This window comes from Carya illinoinensis, chromosome 8 (assembly GCF_018687715.1).
Source record: "Carya illinoinensis cultivar Pawnee chromosome 8, C.illinoinensisPawnee_v1, whole genome shotgun sequence".
Taxonomy (NCBI): Eukaryota; Viridiplantae; Streptophyta; class Magnoliopsida; order Fagales; family Juglandaceae; genus Carya; species Carya illinoinensis.
The window spans coordinates 7,246,077-7,273,139 of NC_056759.1; the positions used below are offsets into that span (position 1 = coordinate 7,246,077).

The 27,063-nt window shown below is 34.3% G+C and overlaps 4 protein-coding genes across 8 annotated transcripts; 2 read left to right on the forward strand and 2 right to left on the reverse strand.

Moving 5' to 3' along the window:
• The first annotated feature begins 2,955 nt into the window (after nucleotides 1–2,955).
• On the forward strand, nucleotides 2,956–6,112 carry LOC122318869 (cytokinin riboside 5'-monophosphate phosphoribohydrolase LOG3-like). Of its 4 annotated transcripts, none has more exons than XM_043136577.1 (7): nucleotides 2,956–3,268; nucleotides 3,854–3,951; nucleotides 4,031–4,061; nucleotides 4,162–4,261; nucleotides 4,474–4,544; nucleotides 4,753–4,899; nucleotides 5,704–6,112. In XM_043136577.1, exons 1-7 carry the CDS (start codon nucleotides 3,128–3,130, stop codon nucleotides 5,719–5,721), a joined length of 606 nt encoding a protein of 201 aa, XP_042992511.1. In that variant the 5' UTR covers nucleotides 2,956–3,127; the 3' UTR covers nucleotides 5,722–6,112. The 4 variants fall into 4 exon arrangements, with proteins under 4 accessions (XP_042992511.1, XP_042992509.1, XP_042992512.1 ...); XM_043136575.1 differs by lacking the exon at nucleotides 5,704–6,112 and adding an exon at nucleotides 5,043–5,693; XM_043136578.1 differs by lacking the exon at nucleotides 5,704–6,112 and adding an exon at nucleotides 5,052–5,693.
• Nucleotides 6,113–6,932: 820 nt separating this feature from the next.
• Nucleotides 6,933–11,852, reverse strand: LOC122318868 (endoglucanase 10). The gene is made up of 6 exons (XM_043136574.1): nucleotides 11,364–11,852; nucleotides 10,664–10,947; nucleotides 9,879–10,316; nucleotides 8,571–8,718; nucleotides 7,597–7,766; nucleotides 6,933–7,478 (listed from the first exon to the last, which is right to left on the reverse strand). Exons 1-6 carry the CDS (start codon nucleotides 11,572–11,574, stop codon nucleotides 7,146–7,148), a joined length of 1,584 nt encoding a protein of 527 aa, XP_042992508.1. The 5' UTR covers nucleotides 11,575–11,852; the 3' UTR covers nucleotides 6,933–7,145.
• A 688-nt stretch (nucleotides 11,853–12,540) lies between these two features.
• On the reverse strand, nucleotides 12,541–14,497 carry LOC122318067 (protein SPA, chloroplastic). 2 transcript variants are annotated; one of them, XM_043135196.1, is made up of 5 exons: nucleotides 14,192–14,487; nucleotides 14,012–14,095; nucleotides 13,867–13,918; nucleotides 13,016–13,172; nucleotides 12,541–12,766 (listed from the first exon to the last, which is right to left on the reverse strand). In XM_043135196.1, the coding sequence occupies exons 1-5, from the start codon at nucleotides 14,351–14,353 to the stop codon at nucleotides 12,745–12,747; spliced, it is 477 nt and encodes a 158-aa protein (XP_042991130.1). In that variant the 5' UTR covers nucleotides 14,354–14,487; the 3' UTR covers nucleotides 12,541–12,744. The 2 variants fall into 2 exon arrangements, with proteins under 2 accessions (XP_042991130.1, XP_042991131.1); XM_043135197.1 differs by lacking the exon at nucleotides 12,541–12,766 and having other exon boundaries at nucleotides 13,083–13,225; nucleotides 14,192–14,497.
• An 8,781-nt stretch (nucleotides 14,498–23,278) lies between these two features.
• LOC122274218 (putative HVA22-like protein g) lies at nucleotides 23,279–26,797 on the forward strand. The gene is made up of 7 exons (XM_043083231.1): nucleotides 23,279–23,584; nucleotides 24,709–24,749; nucleotides 24,842–24,940; nucleotides 25,020–25,076; nucleotides 25,166–25,229; nucleotides 25,336–25,545; nucleotides 26,257–26,797. Exons 2-7 carry the CDS (start codon nucleotides 24,718–24,720, stop codon nucleotides 26,665–26,667), a joined length of 873 nt encoding a protein of 290 aa, XP_042939165.1. The 5' UTR covers nucleotides 23,279–23,584; nucleotides 24,709–24,717; the 3' UTR covers nucleotides 26,668–26,797.
• The last annotated feature ends 266 nt before the right edge of the window (nucleotides 26,798–27,063 follow it).

A 27,063-nucleotide genomic window follows, 5' to 3' on the forward strand; every position in this document is an offset into this window, starting at 1 on the left:
CACTTGAGTGCACAAAAGAGTACATAAAAATAACTGCATATAAAATTTTTATAAAAATAAAGCTACACTCAAAATGGTTCCCAATTAATTAAATCGATTCTGTTATATATAATTAATTTTATATATTTTATTAATATGATTTGTTAAAATAATTATTTTATATTAAAAAAATAATACATCTAATTATATTAATAAAATATATAAAAAATACATAAAAATAATTACAAATAAAAATTTTATAATTAAATACTATTTTTCTAGTTCTTATAAAATAATATATAGCCAACTGTCCATGTTGCATTCACTTCCCGTCATTTTCAAACAAAGAGTAATAATTAAAGAGCCATTCAAATGGATCATAAATTAAATTATATATTCAGATAATTAAACTTAAAAAAAAAAAAAGAAGAAGTAGATTGGAGATGCATGCAGCAGCTTGTAATAATTTATCTTAAATTTAAAATTCTCATCTCATCATTACAACTTTTTCAAATTCTTATATAAAATATAATAAATAATTTAACTTTTTCTTAACTTTTTCAAATCTTAAAATAATAATAATATTAAAATATAATATTTTAATATTTTATTTTAAACTCAAAATTTTCATCTAACTTATCAAACAGAACATTAAAATTTTTCTGATTTAGGAAATTTCTTTGATTCTTCACTACTTAAAAAATTCACAAGGCAATTAATTGCACACGTCAGTTCAAACCAGTCATACAATTCGGCGCTCGATGGACAATTATCGATCTCTCTTTTTGCCATTAGCTTTTTGGCAGAGCAAGATCAATCAAAATGGGAGCCAGCCATGAAGTAAATATTGGATATATATGATTTTAAGTAAGTTATTAAGTGTATAAATATTATGTAATTATTTAAAAAAAATAAAATTTATGATTAAAAAATTAATTTTTTTATATAAATTTTATATTAATTTATTTTTTTAAATAAACTGTACAGTACTTATACAACTATAATTATAAATATTAGTTCTTTATAATTTTTAAACATTTTATTAATATGATTATTTGTATTATTTTATTTTAATATAAAATAATTATTTTAATTAATTACGTTAATAAAATAAATAAATAATTATTAAAAAATAATTATATATAATAGAATTTATATATAATATAAACTCAAAAAGATCATGCAAAAATGCCAAATTAAGATGATGATGAACACCTGATGTGTCATTTGGCTCCATGCACAGATTGCGATAGGGGTACTCACACCAGAAATTAATTAGATGAATGTATAATGGCTTTCTTTATGGGAGATAAATCTAAGATATTTAGGTCATTTGAAATTCTTGAACCTTCCAAATAAAAAGCTTTTCTACATCAATCACATTTGCAACCAATCTTATCAAGCACAGTTTTATATTACCTACCATGGATTCCCTTAATTGTCAAAGCCTTCGTATTTAAGGGAAAATCATATCTAAATGCATTTAATGATTTTGTCCACTTCGACTACTGTTTTATCGGCCAGGGGAGGAGTTTGTCATTGTGAAACCCATTTATCTCCATTAATACATGATAAATTAAGAAATTATCATGTTACATCTTTGTGGAAATAAGCCAATTAATGTCAAAGTGAAGTAATTAGGGTGGGTGCATGTAAATTAAGCCGGTTCATATATATAATTTCTCTTAAACATTCATTACAATTTCATCAATGCTTCAAAGCAAGCTGCAAATGTATATCTATTTAGAAAAATTTTAAACATAAGTTTATACACTATATTTTTTTTAATTTTTTTAAATCAAATGTTTGGTATATTAATAGTGAGTAGAAGAATTCAATTAATTTAAGAATAATAAATTTAGTTTTTTTTAAATAAAAAAATATGTGGTATGTGTCGTGTTAGCTTATGTATAGCAAAACTCATCTATATGTGATAAGTATTATATGAAAAATTATAAACATAAGCCCACACACCATATATCATATTGTTTTTATTTATTTTACTAAATATTTGGTATGTAAATAATAAATATAAGCGCTCAATTAGTTTAAAAAAATTAAACTCAAACAAATTTAAAAATAAAAAATATATATGATATGGGGTGCATTTGTTCAAATCTCAATATAAAATTAATATTAAAAAATTATATTATAATTATATTTTATTCATTATTATTTAAAATATTTCATCTCATCTTATATTATATGTATAACTAAACGGATTGTAAATTATTAATTACGTACGGGTCTCTGCGCTTTTATTGTATGAATAATCTCAAACGATGCTACAAAAATATAATTAAAGAAAATTACATTATTTCAACTTTCGTTTTCATGATCAATAAATTAATTAGTGGACTGCTTTTGTTTATTTTTATTTAACTAATTAATTTAAAAAACAGTTCGTACTGTTGGAAGTTGGTAACTGAGATGATCTCTTATATATATGCAAGTGGAGGTAATTAATAAAGCTATTTTTCACGATAAGGATAAAATTTTAATATATATATATATATAAACGTCGTCGTCATGAATATCAACGTGAATTTCATTGTACATACATGCACAGTCACGAGACGGCCAGAAAACGAGAGGTGTGAATTGTATGTATTTTGTGGCTCTGCATGACTTTGCTATATATAATGAATGATATAAGGATTATTTAATAAAAAATATATAATAAGATAAGAGTGAAATAGAAACGTGTTATATAGAAATTATATATATATATATATATATAAGGAATGCTTTGGATTTCGAATTCAAATCCAAATTGTGTCCTCAAATCTTTTTTTTAGTTAGTGATTAAGGATGTATATTTTTAATGATGTTGTGAAATTTTTTAAAATAAATTTAAGAATATAAAAAAATTACATTCTTTGAACATTCGGACTAGATCCCTCTGAAATGTAGCAGTACCCTCTATATACATATATATATATATATATATATTGAAAGGACGCAGGGATTAATTATCACAACGATATGTACCATTTCCCCATACTTTTGGGCTTCGTCTTCCTTTCTTAATTTCCAAGTTTCTTGAACAAAAACACGTTCACGTTTCTCCCTCTCTCAGCACAAAAAATACGAAAACCCAAAAAAGGACGCGTTACAAACTTTGGTGGTGCCATATAACTTTCTATTTATGGAAAATCAACAGCAGCAGCGCCAGCTTCAGCCTGCCATCATGAAATCAAGGTTCAGACGTGTCTGTGTCTTCTGTGGGAGCAGCCCCGGCAAGAGTCCTAGCTACCAGATTGCTGCTATTCAACTCGGCCAACAACTGGTGCCTCCATTATATAACCTCTCCCTCTTTTTTTTTCTTGCTGTGAAACCTGTTTTTGACTCGGAACATGTGGCACGATTTCTCTTTACCATGTTTGCACAGAAGCAGGATTTATGCAAGTTCTAGCCGCTTCTTACAGGAACATTGTACGCGATGTTATTCATGAAAAATGAAAGATTTCAGATACCAAGAAGCACTCTTAGTACCTGATGTTTATGTTTTTATGATGCCGGTATTAAAGGAATTGAAATCAGAGACACCTAATTTTTTGGCATCTTTTTGTCTTATTTAACCAAAATAAGTTCCAAACTCTAGTAGTAACTGTGTTAGTAAGAATTTCGGAGTGTTCGAGGACGAAAACGTGGCAGAGTAAAACAGAGATCAGATACAGTGATCTCTGTTTTGGTATCCCCTGTTTTGTTTTCTCTTTCCTTCGTTGGATGAATACTAGTGGGAAAAGAAGAAGAAGAAGAAGAAGACAAAACATAAGAAATATAAAAATGTATTTGAATTGAATAATATGCATTTGATTCATTATCATATAAATCAAGCACTTCGGTTATTAACCCTAAGAAAACATTGCAGGTGGAAAGGAACATTGACTTGGTCTATGGAGGAGGGAGCATTGGCTTGATGGGTCTGGTCTCCCAAGCTGTACATGATGGAGGTCGCCATGTGTTGGGGTACCTTCTCTCTCTCTCTCTCTCTCTCTGTGATCTCTCTGGGTTTTAACATTTCTTTCTTCTTCTTTTTTCCTCGCAGAGTAATTCCCACAATTCTCATGCCAAGAGAGGTACTTGATGGTCAATTAATATTTCAGCAAATAGTTCATAATTTGGATAGTTGGGGATATGAAAAAGAAAGATGGGTACTGTGGTGGTGTATGATTTCAGATAACAGGAGAGACTGTGGGAGAACTAAGAGCAGTGTCAGGCATGCACCAACGCAAGGCTGAAATGGCTCGTCAAGCCGATGCTTTCATTGCCTTGCCAGGTTCTATCTTTCTCTCTTATATATATATATATATATATATATATATTATATCCTCCATCTGTTCATTTCTTTATTTATTCCCGTATTTGTCGTTGTAAATGCACAATAATATCGTCTAGTGGTCGATAAAATCATTATTCTTTTCTTTACATCATGTATCTACTACATATGACAATCATTCAAGGCTATAACAAAGTAACCTACTGCTGCAGGTGGTTATGGCACCTTGGAAGAACTGTTGGAAGTCATCACTTGGGCTCAATTGGGAATCCATGATAAACCGGTAACATTTCAATTTTCTCTGTATCTGTTCAAACAACATTCGAGCCATGTTATTCACAGTCCTCTACACCACACACTATCTACATGTCATAATTTGATTTATAAGATTTAAATTTTAAATTTTATTTCTTAAATCAAGCATCTCTTTATATATGATTTTTATGTGTGTGTATATTCGATTTTTTTTGGATAAAAATTATGATTGGTAGCAGGTGGGGTTGTTAAACGTGGACGGATACTACAACTCACTCCTCTCATTCCTAGACAAAGCAGTCGACGAAGGATTCATAACTCCCACTGCCCGAAACATTATCGTCTCTGCTCAAACTGCCCAAGAACTCATGCACAAGCTTGAGGTACTGCTATTTTCGACAGTACATAATTTCACGTTCATGGTCCATGAATTGTGGACTGTAAATATTTCCTATATTAGCATTAATGCTTGTATCTATTTCTTTTCTGAATTAAACGAACTAATTGGAACGTTAAAAGATCTCAGTTAATGCAGCAAAATGAACTGGTTTGAGCCGTCCATTCATTCCAGCCCTAAGCACTGATCATCTGGCGTGAGAGATAGAGCAACAACTGGACTGGGCAACAAAGTCAGGATCGAATTTCTCTTTGACCTGACCTTAGACGTTTACGATTATTGTCCATAGGTTTTAGCAAATTTCTCCATCATCTTGTGGATGCATGCCACCACAGTTCTTCAAAATAGCTGTGGATCATAAGCATGACAATGATTTTTATGTCAAAAGGTTCAAAACCAATGGTTTTTAATACAGCTTTAGCATGTCGGTATACATCTCTTGTATCTCTTCTCTTCTCCATGATTTGATGGGTTGTTTAGAAGTAGCTTTCACCGAAAAGAGAGTTTTGGGAATGGAAAGTGACTCAATTCTTATAAATGTTCAAGAAAAAACAATCTGATATTCAATTCTCATATATATTCCTATGTAAATCAAGACATAAAAATAAATAAATAGTAGTAAAAGAGGAATAACAGTCCCTCCTTGACCAATACTAAAGGTAAAGAGATAATAAGAATTTGTCATCTGCTCATTGAGTTACTGTAGCAGTAACATTTTGTTTTATTCATCGAGAAATTTATATAAACGACAATGTTTAGGATCTAATTTTTGTTTGGCTTTTGAATTCAGGTAACTTGGGAAATTTGATCCCACAACTTTCCTAGACCCTACCACAAACTCGAGGAGGACCAGGGAGAAAGTGACTCGTGTGCATGGAGGTAGGGGAAAAGTAATGGTGGAGTTTGGGGAGAGAAGATGGCCCTTGTTTTTATGTGTGGGTGTTGCTCAGCAATTGAAAGTTGTACATGTACGTAAGGGACACTACTGAATATGGCATTTGCAACTTGGAGGTTTGACTTAATTTGGACAAAAAAGGGGAAGGAATCTCTTTTCATTTCTCTGATGTCATTCTTCCTTAAAAACTCCTGTCGGCTGTCAATGTTAATTCTATTTAGATATATAAGCATAATGCCATGGAACTGTTGGAAGGCCTATGTCGGCTGTCAATGTTGATTATTTGGAATTATTGCTTGCAAAACTTATGATCCATTTTGGTACGATGGAAATGGGAGATTGAATTAATCTCTCTGTTTTTCTTTCTATAAGAGGAAAAATAGAAAAAAATTTCAAGAAGTTGGCCCAAGTGGTGAAAGATTTGGTCTTGGGGTATCACTCCCTTCAAAGTTAAAGGTTTAACACCTCATGAGTGCAAACAATCATTCGGAGCCATACCTCTTAGTGAAAAACTAGTGATTTAACCAATTTCGTATAAGAAAACTTTTAAGGATGTGCTGTACGAGACCAAAATTTACTTTGTAAGGGTGGATCCGAAAGTTCCTTGCCTTATAAAGGTCCCCGACATAAAAATTTAAAAACAAGAAAAAAATAAAATAAAATAAAAAAAGAGAGAGGAAAGGAGGGTGATAATATTTTGGTCCTTTTTAACCTTTAATTCTTTTAAATTAAGAAGGAAAAATTGAAGAGTGGCTTAGATTTCCAATTGGTTCCTCAAATTGTTATTCAAACTTAGGATTTCATACTGATGTAACAGAAAAATAAGCACATAAAATAAATCTTACAACATTTATTGTCGACCATGTAAACTTTTGGACAGCATTAGATACTTAATAAATGCTATATCATCTACTTCATGGGTCTATCTTTCTCCCACATATATAAGACTTGAGTTATTGAACAAAAATTTGAAGACAACTTTTCCCGTCCAGATTTTATCCTCAATGAAAGGCAGTAACATGCTAATATTATTGTTTCTTGCATCGTCACATTTGCTGCTCTGCAATCTTTTATGGAAGATGGAACATACAAACAATAAAAAATAAAAACAAAAGAAGACAAAATTACACCAACAACAGATTGATACACAATCACTGCAAAATAGAAGCATATCTGACGCTTACTAAAACAAATGACTAGGAAAGCTCATCAGATTGAGCCAAAAATCACATCTCACCCGTGTAAAGCAACGAATTTAGAACTTTTCAGAGGAACAGGTCAAGTAAACGGCTAGATATAATACAGACATCCAGTAGTTATTATCTACTAAAGCAGCTTTAAGTAAAGGATAGAACTGCTGATGAGGTGGTGACCAAACTCGATAGGAGGCCAACAATGACCGCACTATTATATGTAGTTGGTTCCCCTTGCATGGAGTTGTTCCGGGAGTCGATGTAAGTTTCGTTTTTGAAAGGCCCACCAACAAGTCCTCCAATGGCTAAATTTGGATTGGGTTCATCAGAGACAAGCCACTGGAACCCATCAGTGCAGCCAGTCTTTGCATCAACTGGAATTGAAGCTCCCCTATGGTGCACATATTGCGGGTACTTGTCGCCGTAACCCACAAGAAAACTCATTTTCAGAGGATTGTCACCCAAGACATAATCAGCCTGGTAAAAATGGACAGAATACTCGGATGTAAGCAATTCCTGGAGTGTCATGGTTATCAAGTGCTAAGATCTATTGCCTCTAGGAGATCTCTAGCACAGACAAAAAGGATTTGCATACCTGCGATTTGGCAAATTTCCGAAGATCTGCTGGGGAGAAGGAATCTTTATCGCATGAGAGCTTTGCAGTTCGGGATGTAAGCATGTAATCACTGTAAAGAGCAGCTAAGAATGCAGAAGCGACAGGATGCTGCAAAGAGTTCCATTCACTGACCCATATAAGACGACCGCCTGCATCAAGGAAAGCATAATGGCATCAGATGCTAAGAATGCAATTGGATATTTCAATACACAAATAAGACACCCAAGTTCTGCCTGAAGCATACTGATTACTTCCTAGGAAAACTGGGGTGATGCTCAAAAATCCAAGGCTCATAAATGTTTTCTCTTCCACTCAAACATGTATTTGATAGCTTGGAAATGTTTGGCATCTTGGCTGTCTTAAGCTCTCATGTATCTCTAAGCTCTCCTGTATCTCTAATTCTCATTGCCATAAGGCAGTGAATCACTTGGATGTGTATGACTTAATAATCAAGTTAAATGTTTACAGGAAAAAATAAATCCCAATAATTACTCAAGTCATTTAACAATAATGAGTGCCAATTATTCGCTTTAGCAGTCTCTAGAGCCACAGCCACCAGTTATGCGTTCATTTTTATTTTTTGGTCTATTTCAGAGGTCAATTAATCATCATCCATTTGTTCTCTGATATCTTTCTTCTTAGGGTTCTGGTATTTAATGACAAAAAATTAGATGTCCCACTAAATAGGGACAAGATGGAACAACGTGGGAGGACCTAGAAAAGCCATTGCATGTTTAAGTGATGTAATTGCTGGCTTAAGAAGAAGATTTAGTTTAAACGATTAATCATGATGGAATGAGACCATTCACTTAAAAAATCAATGCAAAAAAAAGGGAAGAGGGGGCTTTTTGGGGGGGGGGGGGGGGGGGGGGGGGGGGGGGTGTAGAAGGATAGAATAGAGAAAATATGTGCATGATTATCCTAAGTCTAATTGCAAATGTGGAGAAGATTACTTTCAGTTCTGCTCTCTGTTGCTGTTGGAGAATCTGGTAGGAGGCCGCACATAACAGCCTCAGCTGTCTTTCTGTACATTTGAAGACCAGATTTCTGTGAGTTCGAGATGTCTTTGGAGCCAAAGAAGCTTAACCTGGACAACAGAACCTGCATCAAAATTGTAGACCCATTTAACAAAGTTGAGAAGAAGAATACGCTATTCATGGCTTTACAATATCTCCAAAGACTAATGTAACTCTGTTTTATATAAAATAGTGCTATTTAGGAAGGTAAAAATAAATCATTGGATTTTCTCAACTTCAACATATGCCTCAAAGAAGTAACGCAAAGCCAAATCAGTAAACACTTTTTCAAAAATAGAAGGTTGTCACATAGATTTCAAATCTCAAAGTACAGTTTCAGAAACATGTCCCATACCACAGTCTTTATTCATTAAGTAAGTGTGTGTGTGTGTGTGTGTAAAGACAACAGAAGGGTTGTTCCAGATATATGGCCTGAAACATCTCAAATGTCAATTTGGTTAATTTTTTATGTGCTTATCAGCAATGTGTTAAAGCTGTTTTAGCTTGCTATTGAAAACTCTCTCTCTCATGGTTCACACATAGTTTCATGCGTCAGTTGATAATTAAGGCTTGCCTGTCAGGAGTTTCTCTCAATCATAGAACATGGGAGATTTCACTTATATCAGTATGAAATGAATAATAGAAAAGGGTGTGTTTCCTCCACAAAATAGCTTTCTTAGACAATTATGATCCCAGATTTTATGAGTTTTGCTGATGGTTGGTTGATCCACTGCATGAATATAGAACTAAAATGATTTTTTTTCATTATTGGCATCAAGTAATGACGGTTGAGACCATGGTGTGCAAACTACATATGAAACTAGAACAGATGTACAAACTTTATGTTATTTTATTTTTTTGATAAGAAGCAATCACATTAACTAGGAAGCGCTAGACAGATGTACAAACTTTATGTCCTACAAAATACACGTGTACATTTGCGTGTGTAATCCTAGCTAGGTATTTCTCTTGTACAGTGTGCTGTGTACTTGAGCTATGCCTGTTTCCTTTATGAATAAATAATCTTGATTACCTAAAGGGAAAAAAAATTGGTCTATACATAAATCTTACACAAGGAAGCTTACACATTGATGTGGTTTAATATAATCAATCATATTGTAAAACTCTTTTTATTGTAAATCACATTACATTAAACCACATCAGTGTGTAAGCTTCTTTGTGTAAGATTTGTGCGTAGACCTAACACTTCTAAAAAAAAATATGCATGCGCGTGTGCGTGTGTACCTGGGTTCCTGCAAGCTTGTTATCCCAGCTAAACCAGGTTGGACTTCCCCATTGAGCAAAGGCTTTTCCATTATGTTCCGTCACATACTGAAGGTATGATTGATCCCCTGTAGCATGATAGAGCCAACTAGCTGCCCATAAGAGCTCATCTCCATATCCAGTTGAATTGTAGTAGGTCTGGACGTCAGGGATGCTAAGACTATAAGAATGTCTATATTTGTCAGCAAAAGTAAATAGTTGTTGGGCATGCTTAAGGAGTTTGTCAGAGTAAGCTGAATCAGTTTTCTTAAACACCAGAGATGCTGAAGCCATTGCTGCTGCAGTCTCAGCTGCAACCTCTGTTCCTGGAGTAGTTGTGTTTATCTGCGTGAGTGGCCTCTTCTCGGTCATGACTTCAGGCCTATCCCAACATTTGTGATCTGCTTTGGAATCACCCACCTGGTCCAAAATTAAAAGTGAATTAAGAGACACATTTCAGACGCTTCATTGTCATTCCAACAGGGAAAAAAATTCAAGCCCAAATACGAGTGCTTTTACAACAATGCTTCATAAGACAGTGAAATGAAACATACTTCTTCAACAAAACATTTGGATCTCATGCCAAGCCATGAGAACACCACCAAGAATGCCAAAAACAAAAGCTACTATGATCTTGCCAAGTACTAAATCAAATCTGTAAAATCTCAGTTTACTAACATGGGATCATGGAAAACTATCACCAATTGGAACTCCAGAACACACAGCTAAACAAAATCACATAGCTTAGAGTTGAAGGTTATAGCAACCTGAATGTAGAGAACATTTTCAGCAGGGTGGGCGTTGATGAAGTAATCTGTGATCCACTTGAGCGAGTCTTTAGCAGGTTCCAACTGATTCACAGTGTCCATTTGATCTCCATACTCGAGGATAGCCCAGGACAACACTGTAGCAGTGAAGGCCATTGGAAAACCAAACTTCATGTGATCCCCAGCGTCATACATTCCTTTTGACAGATCCAAGTCAGCTGCGCTTCCATCTTTCAAAGCCGAATCTCCTCTCCAAGATATCCCGTTATCTACCAACTTGCCAGCTACAAAAAGCGAAGCAGCACACCCAACTCAGATTAGCACCAGAGGAACAAGAATGAAACAGTATGATAATTGGAAATGTAAGGTAATAACCACAACTTACATTTCCGACCCCCGCCCCCGCCTCACCCAAAAAAAAAAAAAAAACAGAGAGAAAAATAAAATAAAGATTGAAAAACATCATAGGAAGCAGACTGTAAGGTGTGAACTTTACCAGTACGGCTTTCTGTCTTAAACAACATAAACACCAATGATAATAACTAAATCTAAAGCTCATGTCAATTTTCAGATCTTCCTGAGTGCTACGAAGTGATTATACTAAAATTACTGAATGTAATGAATAATGAGCACGAAATAATGCTGCCATTGCAATGCGAAACAATTACTGCGTGGAAGGGAATGAGAGAGTAGTCCTCACATTTTTGTACGTCGAAGAATTGCATAGCGGTCTTGAGAGCGTCGGCGTATTTCTTGACAGTCGCGCCTGGAGGACCCGGCACCGGAGCCGCCTCATCTGAGCCACCCTTTTTTTTTCTTACGGTGATTACCACCGCACCGACAACGAGGGCCAAGATTACTAGAACCAGAAACCAACCGCACCAGCCTCTGGACCTCGATTTCTCACCCATTGTTACGCAATACCGGCTCTACAGTGCAATTCAATCACTTATAAAATACGAATATTGAAGGCCTAGATCTGACTCAACCCGAACACAATGTACGAAAGCGTTCTGGGCCCTGGCGGACAATAGAGGTTCTGGAGATTAGAAACAGAGCTTCGGACCACCGAAACGAAGAACCGGACCCTGATCTGAACAATGACTCCTGTCTCTTCTCTTCTTTTTCTTTTTTAAAAACAAAAGTGAGAATATGGTTCGTTGGACAGGACTGGAACACCGAAGGAGGCAGTATTAAAAATTGGTTTTCTATTTTGTTATTTTTCTGGTCTTTTGAGGTCTAATGGAGTGACGGAAATGACCCTGACATAGTTTACGAGGTTGGGTGGAGAATATTGTTCCTTGTGCGGAGAGATTTGTGCAAAAAGGGAAATTTGCTGAGTAGTCGTTATCTAACTGATTTGGACCGTTGAACTGTCCACCGACAAGATGGTGGGTTGACATATACCGTTGATCTTATTCAAAAAGACCCAGTGATTTTCGCTAGTCCGCAAAATAACCCCACCGCAAAGGATTCCCGTAAATGGTGATTTTTTTAATTAAAGTTACGAAAGGAAAATATTCTAGTTATAAAAAAAATTATATAATTTTTTTTTTTTTTTTTATAAATGTTCGTGACTTTATATCATTTACAATACAATAAAAATAATTTTATAATTTAATAAATCACATCAATTTGTAACATTATTTTTATATAATATATTTACGGATGTAAGAGTATTCTGACCAAAATAGTTCTCTCTCTGGCCAACCAGATTGTTCATATGCTCTCCACCTTTTTTTAGGTGGTGGAAGTTGTTTGTTTCATAGATAATGCATCTCATCTTTGCTGCCAACCAGTGTTTTGCAACCTATTTATGCTTTTTTATATTCAACATCTTTTTAACCCTCATCCTTTCAAGCTTTTACGAATGTTTATTGCATCTGATAGTTCTCTCATTTATAACTGAGTTGTAATCAGAATTGTACATTAGATAAGGCATGGAGAACAATTTGGCATAATGTTTAAGAGGTGGATACAAACAAAAGTAGGGGAATGCTGATTTCTTCAGCTTCCTCTTGAGTAATAAGTTAACTAGGCAGTGTATTGAAATCAAAATCACTGCTATATCTCCCTGTGGCTCAGTCATCATCTTTGAATTCCCTGTTCATAGAAAATATCACTCTGTCAAAAATAAATCATGAGTGTTTTCTTCGTAACTTTCTAGGCAAGTAAGCCAGACAGACACCCCAATGGGATTGAACAATGTCCTTTCCGAGGTGCCATTCAGTTCCTCTTTCATAACTGAGAATTGTAATCAAAACTATCTAACAAAGTAAAGTATGTTGTATCCGTTCCATTTTAATGGTTGTGCAGGAGAATAAAAACATCATTAGATGTGTACATTCATACCTGCGATCGAGGTATCGAGGTTGTATACCACTGCCTTGACATGTGGTACATGTCAATGAGCCGACGCCATCACAATTGATGCATCGAGAGACTTCCTTCTCGTCCCCACCAAGATCTACTGTCACTGAGCCACTTCCCGTGCAAAATCTGCATTTCTCTGGGGAGGACATCCATTTTTATGAGAGTAGAGATCTGAAACAGCCATCTCTACTTCAAAAATAACAAGACAATCATATTAACAAACACTATCTGCTCCCAGTGTCATGTCAATTAGCTTAATGTTGCATAAAAATTTGTGAGTTCCATATGGAATTGCAGTTGAATAACTGTCCTTCCTTTTGTAACTATTTGGTAACTAGATTGTGAGTTTGCCCAATTGAGCCAACCTGGTAATGTATTTTAGAACTAAAATCCAGCTTCAAAGAGTGATGTGCCATGTCCATTAAACTTGGACAAGTGAAACAGTTTGTTTAGTCAAAGCATCCTGGGGCATTTACAAATATCCGTAGCTGCTCACTTAAGCATTCAATTGGCTTGAACCGATGGATAGTGCTAGCAAGCTGCTGGGCGCACCACTAGTGCATTTCAATTTCTTTTTCTTTCAATATTTTTTTAACATTTTTTATCCCAAAAAAAAAACAATTATACTAATAGTTACTTCCTTAACCATCGAAATTAAAAAAAATTAAAACACTCGGGCGATAATTTGAACGGCTCTACTAGCATTTTACTGAACCGTTAGTAGACTAGAAAGGAAAAACGGACCGACGAGGATTCTATTTACAATCTCTCCACCCATGTTTTACCAAAACAGACAATTCACAATTCGAATCAATTGACTATTTACTTACGCGCTCCGGTGCCATTGCAGGGAAAGCATGGCTGAGTGTTTTCTCGCTGTGCCTGCAGCCACATAGAAAAGCCTCAAAATTCCATTGGGTCAAAACAAAACAGGATTATCCATTTAGCATAGTGGGCGGGGTAAAAAACACCTACAGCATTATCAATTTGGGTTTCATAGAAGACTGGAATGCCAATCCCAACTGCAACGCTCACAAGCCCAACCGATATTGCCACTACCTGAACCCGATATTTCCCAAGTCACTGCAACGCTCACGTTATAGAGAGAAAAAAGGAACGCCAAGAAGATAACATGAAAGTAGGTGGAGAAAGAACCGTGTTTTGATCGAGATCAATAGCTCGAATGCATGGATAGGACGCTGGGGAGCGTTGATTTCTGCTCGCGGGTCTGTAGGAGAGAAAAGTAGTGGAAGAGAGCTTGAGAGGGCGACGAAGAAAGGGAGAGTGGAAACGAGGGAGCGAAGGTGCTAGTGACATTTCTCAGTTTCGCACTCCAATTTTGTTCTTGCGTCCTGCGTCTGCGTCCCCGTCCCTGACAGTTGACACGCACGGTGCGAGAGGCGGTGTTAAAATTGAAGTCCCGGGGCTGTGGTGTGTGTGGATTCGGATAACGTGGGGTAGGAAGTAGGAGTAGACGAACATTAACGACCAGACAGTTTGTGAGACATTCGCGTATCACTCAAACCACATTTGTGGGCTCAAAATTTATAGGAGCCCAATTTGTTTGTGACCTCAAAGGAGCTCAAGGTTTCATGGCACAGAACTACACCAATACCTAAGTTATATGGTTTCCAACAAGCTGGACCTGGGTTCAGACTTCAGCCCAATGCCTGCCTCCTAGTCATTATTTCGATTTAACGCTAAAAGAAAAAATATTTGTAAACTCATTTCTTAGGTACTAAGTGTATAAATGATGTGTTAATCTTTCACACCAATTAGTATAATTCTTTACAATTATAAGTCTGTAATAAATTATAAGTTTATATATCTCTTTATATATATAAAATGGTTATGAAACGGAAATTTATTGTTTTAACGGAGCTACAGTAATTTTAAATGTTTTTCGTTAACTTGCCGTTAAATCCGCTGGCCATTGACTTCAATTGTCTCATTGGTTTTGGTTGTTGTAAAAGAATATTTATGAGGAAGGAAAATAAGGCTTCCGGCACCGAGTGCCTCTTCGTATTCATCGCTGTTGTTTTGTCTTCTGCATGAGAGTTCCAGTTCCCGATGTGCTTTGTCAATGGCTTTTGCCAAGCCCCATAATCTCCTTCGGAGTGTAGTCTCAAAGAGAGAGAGAGAGAGGACTGAGAAAGCACTAGAAAATTCGAGTTCATTTTTCGGTAAAGTCGTCGTAGAGGAATGGATCTGTGGGCCGTTCGTGTCAATAACACCACTCGAACCCCTCTCTTGCTCAGAAACTCGTTTCCTGAGAAACCCATGTCTTGGAACCTCGGAAGAAAAACCACTTCTTCTGCCAAAGTAGAGAAATGGGGGTTGTGTGAGATCAGAGTTTTGAGGAGACCCAGGCTTTGCACTTCTTCGTCTTTGTTGTCAGAGTTATGGCGAAGAAGAATCACAAAAATGGTATGTGGTCCTTTTTCCCTCTTAATTTTTTTTTTATATTTTATTTCTATGCTCTAGAGTTCGCGTGCAATCAATCCTATTTAGGCTTTGTGTGAAAATTACCTTCTTGTTTTTTAGATATGGATACATGCTGTGAAGTGGGGATTGGAAATTAGGATCTTGATGGGATATGTTTCAGTTGCCTGCAACTCTTTTGGTTATGGAGGTATGTTGTTTTTTAGATGGGCAGCTTTGGAAACCTTGATGGTGCCTCTTTGTTCTAATTCTTTTAGCATTGCAGTTGTCCATGGGTGCTACATTGGGAACAAAGGAGATCATGATTGCAATTTTTAAAGCTAGATATTTGTGAACTAAGCGCCATTGGGATTTGAATAGCACCAACAATGAGTAGTAGAGACGATTTCATTATCATTTTCTGCTCCAACATTGCCAAAGTTAATAGGCCGCACTATCTGGCTTATCTGGATTTTTGTGGAACAGTAGCAACAAATTCTCTTCCCTGTCAGTCCACTGGTGTCTTGAAAATACATTGTGATGCTTTCATTAAGATATTTTCTTTATGAATTTAGGTTGCATTTATAGGCTGGAATTATATATATTGACATGATATTTTTCTTTGTTGAACTGCTAAATATTTATGGCTTTTTCATTTATCCGATTGGATATGGTAACTTTGTGGAAGAGGCATCAAGGGCTCTTGGATCAAATTTGGTAAAAGGAACGTGTGGATTTAAAATGGGTTGTTTCTGGAACTTTTGCAGATCTCGATCAAAATCCAAATCTTCAGTGCCTTCGGTATGTTTTCTATTTCTGTTTGAACAATTATTTTTGTGATTCTGAATATTAATAGGCCGATTAGAAATGTTGCAACATGCCCTCATTTAATGGGTGGCTGGATCATTGGTACAGAGATATGGTACTGGGATATTTTAATTATTAGAGCCTCATCTAACTTGGTAAGTTTTTTAAAATGTTCTTGAAAGTATCGTGATTGAATAGTATCTATATTACCTGCTATTTTAACAGACTTGTTCTATTAATCAATGTCCAGTCCTATAATCTTGGTATTGGATTTAGTTCGACCTTCTATTACATATTTTTTTAAAGAAAACACTTCATCTTACCTCTTTTTCAACGTCTGAAACGAAAGAGTAAAAGCCCAAAGAGGCACAGGGCAAGCAATAGCGTGAGCAAGAGCAAGAGTTTATCCAAGTCTCCTTACCCTTAATAATCCTTTTCTGCTCATTGATGGAACCATATTACTATCTTATGTCAGCATCTTTGTTTTATTGTTCTTTGTATATGTATGTGATATTTTCTACTTGTATATGTAATAGTTTCAACTTGTATATGTGTGTTGGCTTTGACAAGAATGCTTATTGCAAACTTGTTTGGCAGGTGAGATCCGATTGCAGCTGATCAGTCGATTCCTGAAGATTCTATGAGTGTGCCTTTTTATTGTTGAAGAAACCTTTACGAATAAAGTATCCTAGGCAAGGAATAGCAGACCTATCATGGGTAGACTTTAGACTGGATTTTGTGGTTGTTTTCTAAACTGTCAAAATGATTTGTAAATCTTATTGAAGCCTCTAGATTGAAACTTGCACATTCACCATATTTGTATTGCATATGACATTTGCTAAATTTCAACTTTTCATAATTTTAGGGCGTTGGATATTGATACCTTGGCCCCTTTCTTTATGCAAACCATATGCTATAATCATTATCATTTTTAAAATTTTCTGTGTATACAGTTAAGGATTTATTGATTGCTCTAAAATGTTCCATGAAATTACTCTGCTTCGTGGTGACCATGTTTGTCCCAAATATTCTATAGCGTGATTTTAGTGTGGCCATGTTTGTCACCAACATCCTATTTAGGCTTTCAGTCTCCCAAAATAACTTGACCTTGGGACAACAACAATTTTTAGTTCTTCGATCCATATGGTAGACTTCTCTTCATCTTTTGTATACCTAGGAGATTGATTAGATTAGGAAATCTGGTTTCTAAAGGTATTCTTGATTACAAATTAATGAATGAATAAATAAAATCAACCTATTAAGAAGATTGGGCAAGCCAACTAATTTGACTGGTTGTTTGGAATGAGGTACCGAAACTCTCTCTCTTGTTTGGGAAGCCAACCATGGCATAATGTGGGTGTCTACCCATTGAACTGTGTCTACACCTATCAAAAATTTTTACTGTCTCTCACTTAATTTTTTCTAAAAAATCATATTATTTTTACTAAAACTTTTGCCTCACTTAATTAAGCAAACGTGCTTTGCACGTTGTTCCTACCTAGTATATATAAAAAGTGTGTATAAAACAGAATTTATTGTTTTAACAGTTTTTTTTTTTTATTTTTTCATTAACTTTAACTAATGTTCGTCTAAACGTCCGAATGCAAAGTTGGATGAAACTCAAAGGTCAAGTGACTAAAAAGTGATTAACAGTGGTATCCACATTATTAACCCAAAAGGCCCAAATCTAAAAAGTGATTAATAAAAATAAAATAAAATAAATAATAAAAATACTAATAAATAAATTAAAACACACTAATTTTTGAGATCTCACATTTCGCATCGTTAGTCAAATTGTCTTCAAATTAAATTTACCTCATAAGTCAAATAAAACAAATCTTTTTATTTTCTAATCTATCAAAACATGTAATTATTAAATTTCACTAACTTATTATTATTCAAAGATATTTCTTATAATTTACTTTATATATATATATATATTAAATTATGCATTAATTAATTTTTTTTATTAAAAATCATATTTCTTTTATTAAAAATATTATTCCATCCAACTAAATTAACGTGCTTTGCACGTTGCTCTAACCTAGTATATATACAAAGTGGCTATGTAACGGAAATTGTTGTTTTAACTGCTTTTATTATTTTTCGTAATTTTTTTTTTTTAAATTTTCCGTTAACTCCATTTGTTAGCCTCGAAATGTGGTTTGAATTACACTCCTCTTGATCCCATCAATATACCCGCTCGCAAAGGCCACAACAGATATCAGTGACCCATATGAGATGACATCCCTCGCCAAGAGACACTGTCAGTGGCATGTTATGATTTAAAATGGACCAAACAAACAGTTAGATTGTTTAGGAATTAGGACACCTACAAAAGTTTCTATTCTATCTATCCTATTTAATTTGTTATTTTATTTTTTATATTCAATATTTCTTATAAATATCATTTTAATAATATCGATTTATAATTAATATCTATTTATTCTTAGATTTCTTTTTATTTTATTTTATTCTAAGATATAATTCTATTTCTAATTCATTAAAAATATTTAATAATATTTAAAATTAAATAGAATCTATTTAATATAAAAAATTTTGAAAAAATAGAAGGGTGATTAGAATGAATGATTCATAAATAATATTTGGATGTGAAAAGACTATACACCCTTTAACTCAATTTATTGGCAAATTAAATTAATCATGGCTATAATGCAATTGTTTTTTCCTCGGAACCCAAGGTAATGGGAGCATCTCGCCCTCAATCCTCATTCATGTCATGAGCCACAAAGGCACCACATGCCTCCTTTCATCTACACCATCCCAAAATGGCGATAGAGATAAGCTGGTTGGGAGAGAGAAATGGTGAGATTTATTTATTGTGAGAGAAAAAGGGATTGAAAGGGGTAGAAAGAGACGAGAAACAAAAAAATAGGGGGTGGGTTGCAGAACCTATGAGAAGGGAAGGGTTGGGGAAGAAAAAGTAGAGAATGAGAGAGAAATGGCTTGAGGAGAGAGATGTCATGAAAGAGATGGGTTCGTATCATCGTGATGGGTTTGACCTTAAAAAAAGTCATGTTAGTGGGGTGTGGAATAAATACTAAGTGATGTATAATATATATCTTATTTTCATATAACATATGTGTAACACTTGTCTTTTATATAAATTTTATTATTTTATATAACATAAAGACTATTTACTAGAATTCACATTTTTCCCCTATGCCTTAAATTATTAATTGAAATTAACTTTTTTTCTATGAAATATATGATTTTTTTTTAAATAATCATTTTACCCAACTAAGCAAACGTTGTTTGCATGTTGATTGTGTCCTAGTGATAATTAATATGTTTACACATCAGCTGATAAATAGCAAAATTCAAAGGAAAAAAGTAGGCCAAAAATTGAGGATGCTATATGTCTTAATCTATTAAGGCTCCGTTTGGTTTCATTTTCACATATGGTTTTAATTCATCTCATATTATCTCAACATTAAAATACTATTCAAGTACAAACATTTTTCAATTTTAAATTTTCAACATGTTCATCTAATTATTACCACTTTGCTAAACTTTTAAATAAAATACAAAAAAGAATTCAACTTTTTCTATCACATTTTCCAAAATTTCATAAAATATATTAACTTAAACCATTTCACTATTATTTATAAACTATCTACATATTATTCATAGATTTATCATCCCATATCATCTGTTTGATCGCGTTAAATCTTTTAACACGCATGCTAATGATCAAAGGTTTACCCTAAAAGTAAAGTAAAAAGGCATTGAAGTTGCTTAAAATGGAAGATATATAATTATATTTGTTTTTGGTAAGGTTAAAGGTGAGAACATTCCATCATTGTAGGAGTATCAAGGCATGAGCCGGAGGGTCAAAGGAAAAAGGAGTTCGATGAGTGAGAGAGAGAGAGAGTGTGTGTGTGTGGAGGGGAGGAGGAGTCTGAGGAGACAAGAGAGCGACAGGCCACCAACCTATTATAATGAAGGAGCACATGAGATGGGGGAGGGTGAACATAACGTTGGACCCAAAAAAAGAGAGGGGTATGATGCAACGACGCGGACGCGACGCACCTTGACTCGCAGAATGGAGGCCTACCTACTAGTAGCAGCATTTGAGAAACGTATAGAATCCGCATGCTTCGCTTTTTCTCACACAGCCACGGCCCACTTTTTTCACTTTGTATTCCTCTCAGTGTCTTCTTCTCCCTCTTCTATATAGTTTGATTTGTGGGGAGAAATCCATCTCTTCCCTTAATTCTGAGATCAAAGTCTGTTTACAACGAATAAGGGAATCATCTTTCCACATTATAATGACATGTTTTCTTTGGACATGTATGTTCTTGACAAAAGTTGGCAGTCCTTGTTTTTGACTTTAGGGTTTTTTGGGTTTTACTTGTATACCCTTTACTGGTTTGCTCATTATAACTAAGACTTTCCTCTACCACAAGTCAGTACTCAATAAATTCACAAGATATTGTAAAAAATAAAATAAAATAAAATAATTTAACAATTTATTCAAATTAATTCTATTATTCTAGATAGTATTTCAAATTGACGCGACTTTATTAAGATATTTCTTCATCTTTGTTTTTATGGACTTCTTCACGGGTCTTAGGCCCAGTTTGGAACATTGACTCATCCTAACTCATTTAAGTTGAGTTTATATTTAAACATAACTTAATATTTAAATACACAATTCTCAAATTACTAAACATCACTCAACTCAAGATCTCTTTACAAGTGAGATTCACAACTTTTTTCAACTCAATATGTCTTTAGACGTGAGACTCATAATCTTTTTTAACTTCCCATAAATACATCTAAATTCATTTTAAATAGGTCCCACAAAATTTACTCTATTATATCAACTTATTACTATTAATAAAAAATTCAATTCATCTTAACATTCAAACATAACCTTATTAAATGCAACATTCAAATTCATGTGGTTTTTAGCATATAAAATTAAATATTTTGGATGAAAATATACAATTGGAGTGGTGGTGTTTCGGGTAAACCAACCACATGAACTGCGTATAAAAGAAAGAAAAAAGGTCATAACCCTTTTAGAGGTGATGGAAATCACAAAGAACATGCACCATGCAGCATCAAATATAATATATTATTATAAAGGGGGCCCAAATTCCTCGTAAGGTCCAAAAATAAAAAAATAAAAAGAATGAAAAAGATAATTAGATCTGTTGGAGCCCACAATTGTTTTTTCGAAATAAAACGTAACGTTAACTTTTGGGACCCCACCCTTGATGAATATTGACAATTTCCTTAGGAAATGATGTCCTCCTGTATATCCATAACGATCAATTTTCTTTATTTATTAGCCGCTAATCGGCGTCTTATCATTGTCCCTTGCACTTAAATTTTGACCTTTTGTGTCATAGCCCTCTCACCAAATTCACATAAATACCACTCCTATGTTATGAGTAATTAATTCTCGAGAAAGATTCAAATTGATCATGCTAATCATTCAAATTATCATACTATTTCGATCAAATTTAATTTTCAAATAATGGGCTCCATATCATTACTCTTGTCTCTATTCTAATCTTTTCTTGTTTTGGGAGACTTGGATCTTGAAACTTTTGATGAGTGATATGCATTCCATTACAAGATACATAGATAGAGTTAATTGGATTAAAGCTACATCTTTGTCCTTGTGGTCGTCTTTACAAGGATGCATTCTATGTTTAGGTTACCTTGTTCTTTACTCTCCGTACCACTGGTACGTAAGCATCGTGCAGTGATCTCTCTTCTATTTTTTATTGGGAGCCATTTTCATTGCCTAAACTATGATGCAAGAGTTTTTTTTCTCTCTATTAATCCTTATGAGAATTGAAAAATCTAGTTGTAAGTATAACCGCGCATTAATATGTGCACCAATATAATATAATTGGTCAAAAATTAGATTTTATTAAAAATATTATTAATTTAAATTTTAAATATAAAGAAATCTGTATTAGTACGTAAATTAATATGCAACTTTATTTGTACGTAAAAAAACTCTATGAGAATAACCCAATTGCTAATTAAACATAGGGAGTTTTCGCTTTTTCCTCCCATCACAGCCAACAATCACCGCACTGTCTGCATCGACAACAACCATTTTCTAGGGCTTATGAGAATATTATAATTTTAACTAAATAATGTACTTGGATTGTGAGCCAATTTTGCAAAACTTGGATTGGGCGATAAGCATGATCTTAACCTAATTGGTTAGGTTAATTTTATATAAAATTCTCTACGATTCTATGGTTGTTATTGTATCCCATATCAATGAATTCAGTTAATAAATAAAGTAGGAAAAATCCTTTCTTCAAATCAACTTATTAACGCATCAAACACACTCTGATGTAAACACTTGTCACATAACATCAGCCGACAGAAAAAAGCATTTATATTTTAATTATTTTATAATTATTCTAGTTTCATTGGAAGAAGTGCATTTACCACTACTTATAAATAATATAATTTAAAAAATAATAATACATGCATGTATGATTCAAAATAGGAGCCACATAGTTCCATGATAATTAAGTGGTTGTTTGGACAATAAGATAAAATGAAAGAGTTTTAGATAAAAGTTAAAAATTAAATAAAAAATTATTAGAATATTATTTTTTAATATTATTATTATTTTAATATTTAAAATTTTGAATTGAAATTTAAAAAAGTTGAATTATTTATTATATTTTTTATAAAAATTTAAAAAAATTATAATAATAAGATAGAATAAATTGAATATATTTTTTAATCCGAACGACATTTAAGACTTTGGAGAAGGGATAAATAATTACATATTCCGTAACAAAATACAAATAAAAAAAGATAAAAAAGAAAAAAAGAGAGATCCAACCTATCCAACCCACTCTTATGCAATAAAAATAAAAATAATTACTATTATTTGGATCTCACCATAATAGCAATAAACCATTGCTATCTACTGCTATTATTATGAGTTGTAAGAACTGCAATTAAAACCCCTAACGATTCCGTAACATAAATAGAGTGAGAGCGGCGATAAAATGATAGCACCAAAAAACGAAGGCGAAAAATTTAAACCGCACAGAAGCTTGCTCAATCTCTCTCTCTCTCTCTCTCTCTCTAAAATAGACTTAACTCACCGCCGAGATCGCAACGGCCAGCAGTGGCATTTCGGCGGCGCCGATTTGTCCTTACATACCAGTGATCTCCAAGAATTCCTCGGCTTCGTTGTTCGTCAACTGCTTCGGATTAGCTTCCTCATTTCCATTTACACCTTTTTTTTTTTCTTTTAATTTTGTTTGGATTTCACAATTTCTACTCCAGGAAAATAATCAAGAGGTAGTAATCGATTTCTCATGCTCACTCACTCTCTCTCTATCTCTCTGAAATTAAACCGTGGCCCTCGTTATTTTTTAATATTTGAGCGTTTGAAAACAACCTTGGAAGTTGGAGCATATAGTTTATGAGATATCTTAAATTCAAAGTTTCTTGGTATTGTGCATTTCCGATTTATTTTAAGGTTATTAATAGGTTTTTCTGTAAATCGTCTTCTTTTACTCGTCTGAATCTGATTACATTTGAGTTTCTTTCTTTCTTTCTTTTTTATTAAATCTGCTTGAAGTTTGTTTCATACGGTTTTCTTGGTTGTTAGGTGGTTGTTCCGTGTGATTATTTTTGGCTTCGTTTTTTTTCCCCAAATGTGTTATTGGAGAATCTAGTTTTCCATCTGTATAATGCATTTACGCATATTTTGGCTGCTGAGAGACTTGAGGAAGAGTAAGGGAAACGGGATCCTCAAAGGGATTTATGTGGTTTGGCTCTTAAAACGGGCCTCCTGAACTTGGATAAGTTGTTGTGTTAGGTTTAGTGAAACATTTATGAGGTTTATGATCTAGTGAGTGCCAAAATCTGATTGACAAAGCTTGATTTAATCATTTATCTTAGTTGAATTCAGCTTCCATTAATTTGGGGTGGGAGGAAAGAGAGCTTGCTCTAAATTTGTTTTGGGGAATGCAAAACCTGAATTTGTTTGGTAGAAGCTAGGCTGCAAGTTCAAAGACACGGAATATACGTGTTACCTTCAAAGAAATAGAAATTAATTTCTTTGTAAGCAATTCAAGGAATGCTGATACAGAGTTACAAATCTGAGTTACAAGCATTGTCTCTGTCTATAGGGTCTTCATCTGCCATAGTCGCCTTATGTATCAATGTTATATATGCACTGCATTGCTGTAAGACTTCAAACAAATATATTAATAGCAGAATTTCTGCAGTCATGTTGGTATAAATACCTATAAAAAAAACCTATAAAAATGTTGCTATAAATATTGCTCCATTTGCTTTATAGAACAATGAGCTACTATTCTGTTTCTTAGATTTAACAGCTTATTTTTATGATTCTATTAGATGCGTTTTAAGCCGCCTTATTTATCTTAGCTAGTTTGTTTCTTTGTATGTGTTAGGTATCCAAAATGATAGGATCCTTTCTCACTAGAGGACTTGTGTATGTGACTCTGCAACTCATTTTCTCTCTTTTTTTTTTTAGCTCTATTGTTGTTGATTGTCAGAAGTCAATCCCTTGTTACATGTTTGCAGATTGATTTTCGGCTATGCTTATCCAGCTTATGAGTGCTACAAAACTGTCGAAAAGAATAAGCCGGAGATCGAGCAACTTCGCTATTGGTGCCAGTATTGGTATGTTGTAGATTGCCATTTGTGCTGAAAATATTGTGCAAATAATAGTGACAGCTTTTTTTATTCCTGTAAATTGCAGGATTTTGGTGGCAGTTTTGACAGTTTGCGAGAGATTTGGAGATGCTTTTATTTCATGGTAAGATGCTAATGTGGACAAAGAAATGATTTCCATGCTTAGATAAATCTATCTGTATAGTAATTTTGTTTGTCCCAACTTTCTTGAAGGGTTCCAATGTATAGCGAAGCGAAGTTGGCATTCATTATATATTTGTGGTACCCAAAAACAAAGGTGCTCTCTTTTGGGCTCGGGAAATGAAACTAAATAGTTATCTAAATATTTGATTTCCTTTACTATACTTCCCCTCTTTCTTTCGCTGACTATTTTGTAATGACAGGGAACAACGTATGTGTATGATTCGTTCTTTAGACCATATCTTGCAAAGCATGAGACTGAGATTGATCGGAACTTATTAGAACTGAGGACTAGGGCTGGAGATATTGCAGTTTTGTATTGGCAGAGAGCCGCAAGCTATGGTCAGACCAGAATATATGATATTTTGCAGTATGTCGCCGCACAATCAACACCACGGCCTCGTCCTTCTCAGGTAGTTTTTTACAAGTGTGATTTTGGATTTGTTTTGCCCTTTTTTTATACCTTGTCTAGTACCTTGTGTTTGGTAACTATTGCCTAAACTTATAACAAAGTAGAACACACCGTCCTCCCCAATTGAAAGAAAAAGAAAATGAAGTGCTCAGAGTAAAGCAAGGCCTTCATTTTTTATTTTGTTACCAATTTATCATGATTTTCTTGTGGAATGTAAATTTTTCTGCTGGGCAAGTGAATATTTTCTTGGAGTGATATTTATCTTTTACATGGTAGATTCGTATTGTTTTCCTTGATGAGCTGTGACTATTTATTGAAAATACTTTTTTTCTTCAATAAGTGATTTACCGAAAATGGTTGACAGGACACTGTTCCTTTTTACTTTTGTATGCTTATGGTCGCGAGGTTGAAGTGGGTCACCAATACTGTTATGTTTGCTGCTGTTCTAAAAAAAAAGTATCGCACGTTTGTATCATCCATCCACAACAAGTGAATGTGGAATCCTTTATTTTATTTTATTTTATTTATAAGCAATGTTGAATCCAATTTGAATACTTGTATAGTTGAATCTAATTAAAACCCTGTGCAAGATAATCTATTTTTTTTTTATTGTTAATGTTGCCTTTCTGGTTTATCCCTTTAAACTGCATCATAGATTATGTTATTATTCATTTTTCCCCTGTTTTTAACAATTTATTACTTCTAATTACAGCCACAACAACCAAGTGTCAGGGTTGGCAAAACCCCTGCGACCTCTAATGGACAAGCAGCTAGCCCAGTACAACCACAGACTGAAGAACCACCATCTCCCACTTCTAGTACATCTTCCAGCCAACACCAAAAGGAGGTAGCGGAAGAGGTTGGTCGTGCACAAGAGCCTAAAGGACGTCCTGCTGCAGTAGGTGTGAATACGCAAAAAGCAACTGCGGCACCCGAAACAACCAGCGAAGCTACACCAACTGAAGCTGAATCAATGCAGATTGAAGTAGCGCCTTCTTCTTCCAATGATGAGAACACAAATACTGCCCCGAAAGAAACTGTAATGGAAGAAGCCATTCGGGTTACACGTGGTCGATTGAGGAAAGCCCGTTCTGCTGGGAAATCCCCAAAGAATGAAAGTTAGCTATTTTCCTATTTTTATCATGCAGAACTACATTTCATCTAGGTGGACAATAATGGGTATTGAAATGTGATGTGAACCATTATGTAAATCTGTTGTTTTTCTAGCTTCAATTCCATTTCTTGTTTCATTCTTTGATGATTTGTTGACAGATGCAACTCGCGAATGATTGGGGATGAGGATAAAATATTAAAAGGTGATTTTGTTAATGTTATCGCGTGCGTTGGAGGGTTGGGAGGCGTACCAGCTGGCTGATGCATGTAAGTTTGGTCGTCGAAAGTGGGTTGGAAGCATTCGTAGGTTTCGAAAGCTTTTCTAAATTTATTGATATAGCTTTTGGTCGGAAGACTCATTGTTTTAAAAAAAAAAAAATTCTATTTATTATTTCTACACACCGCA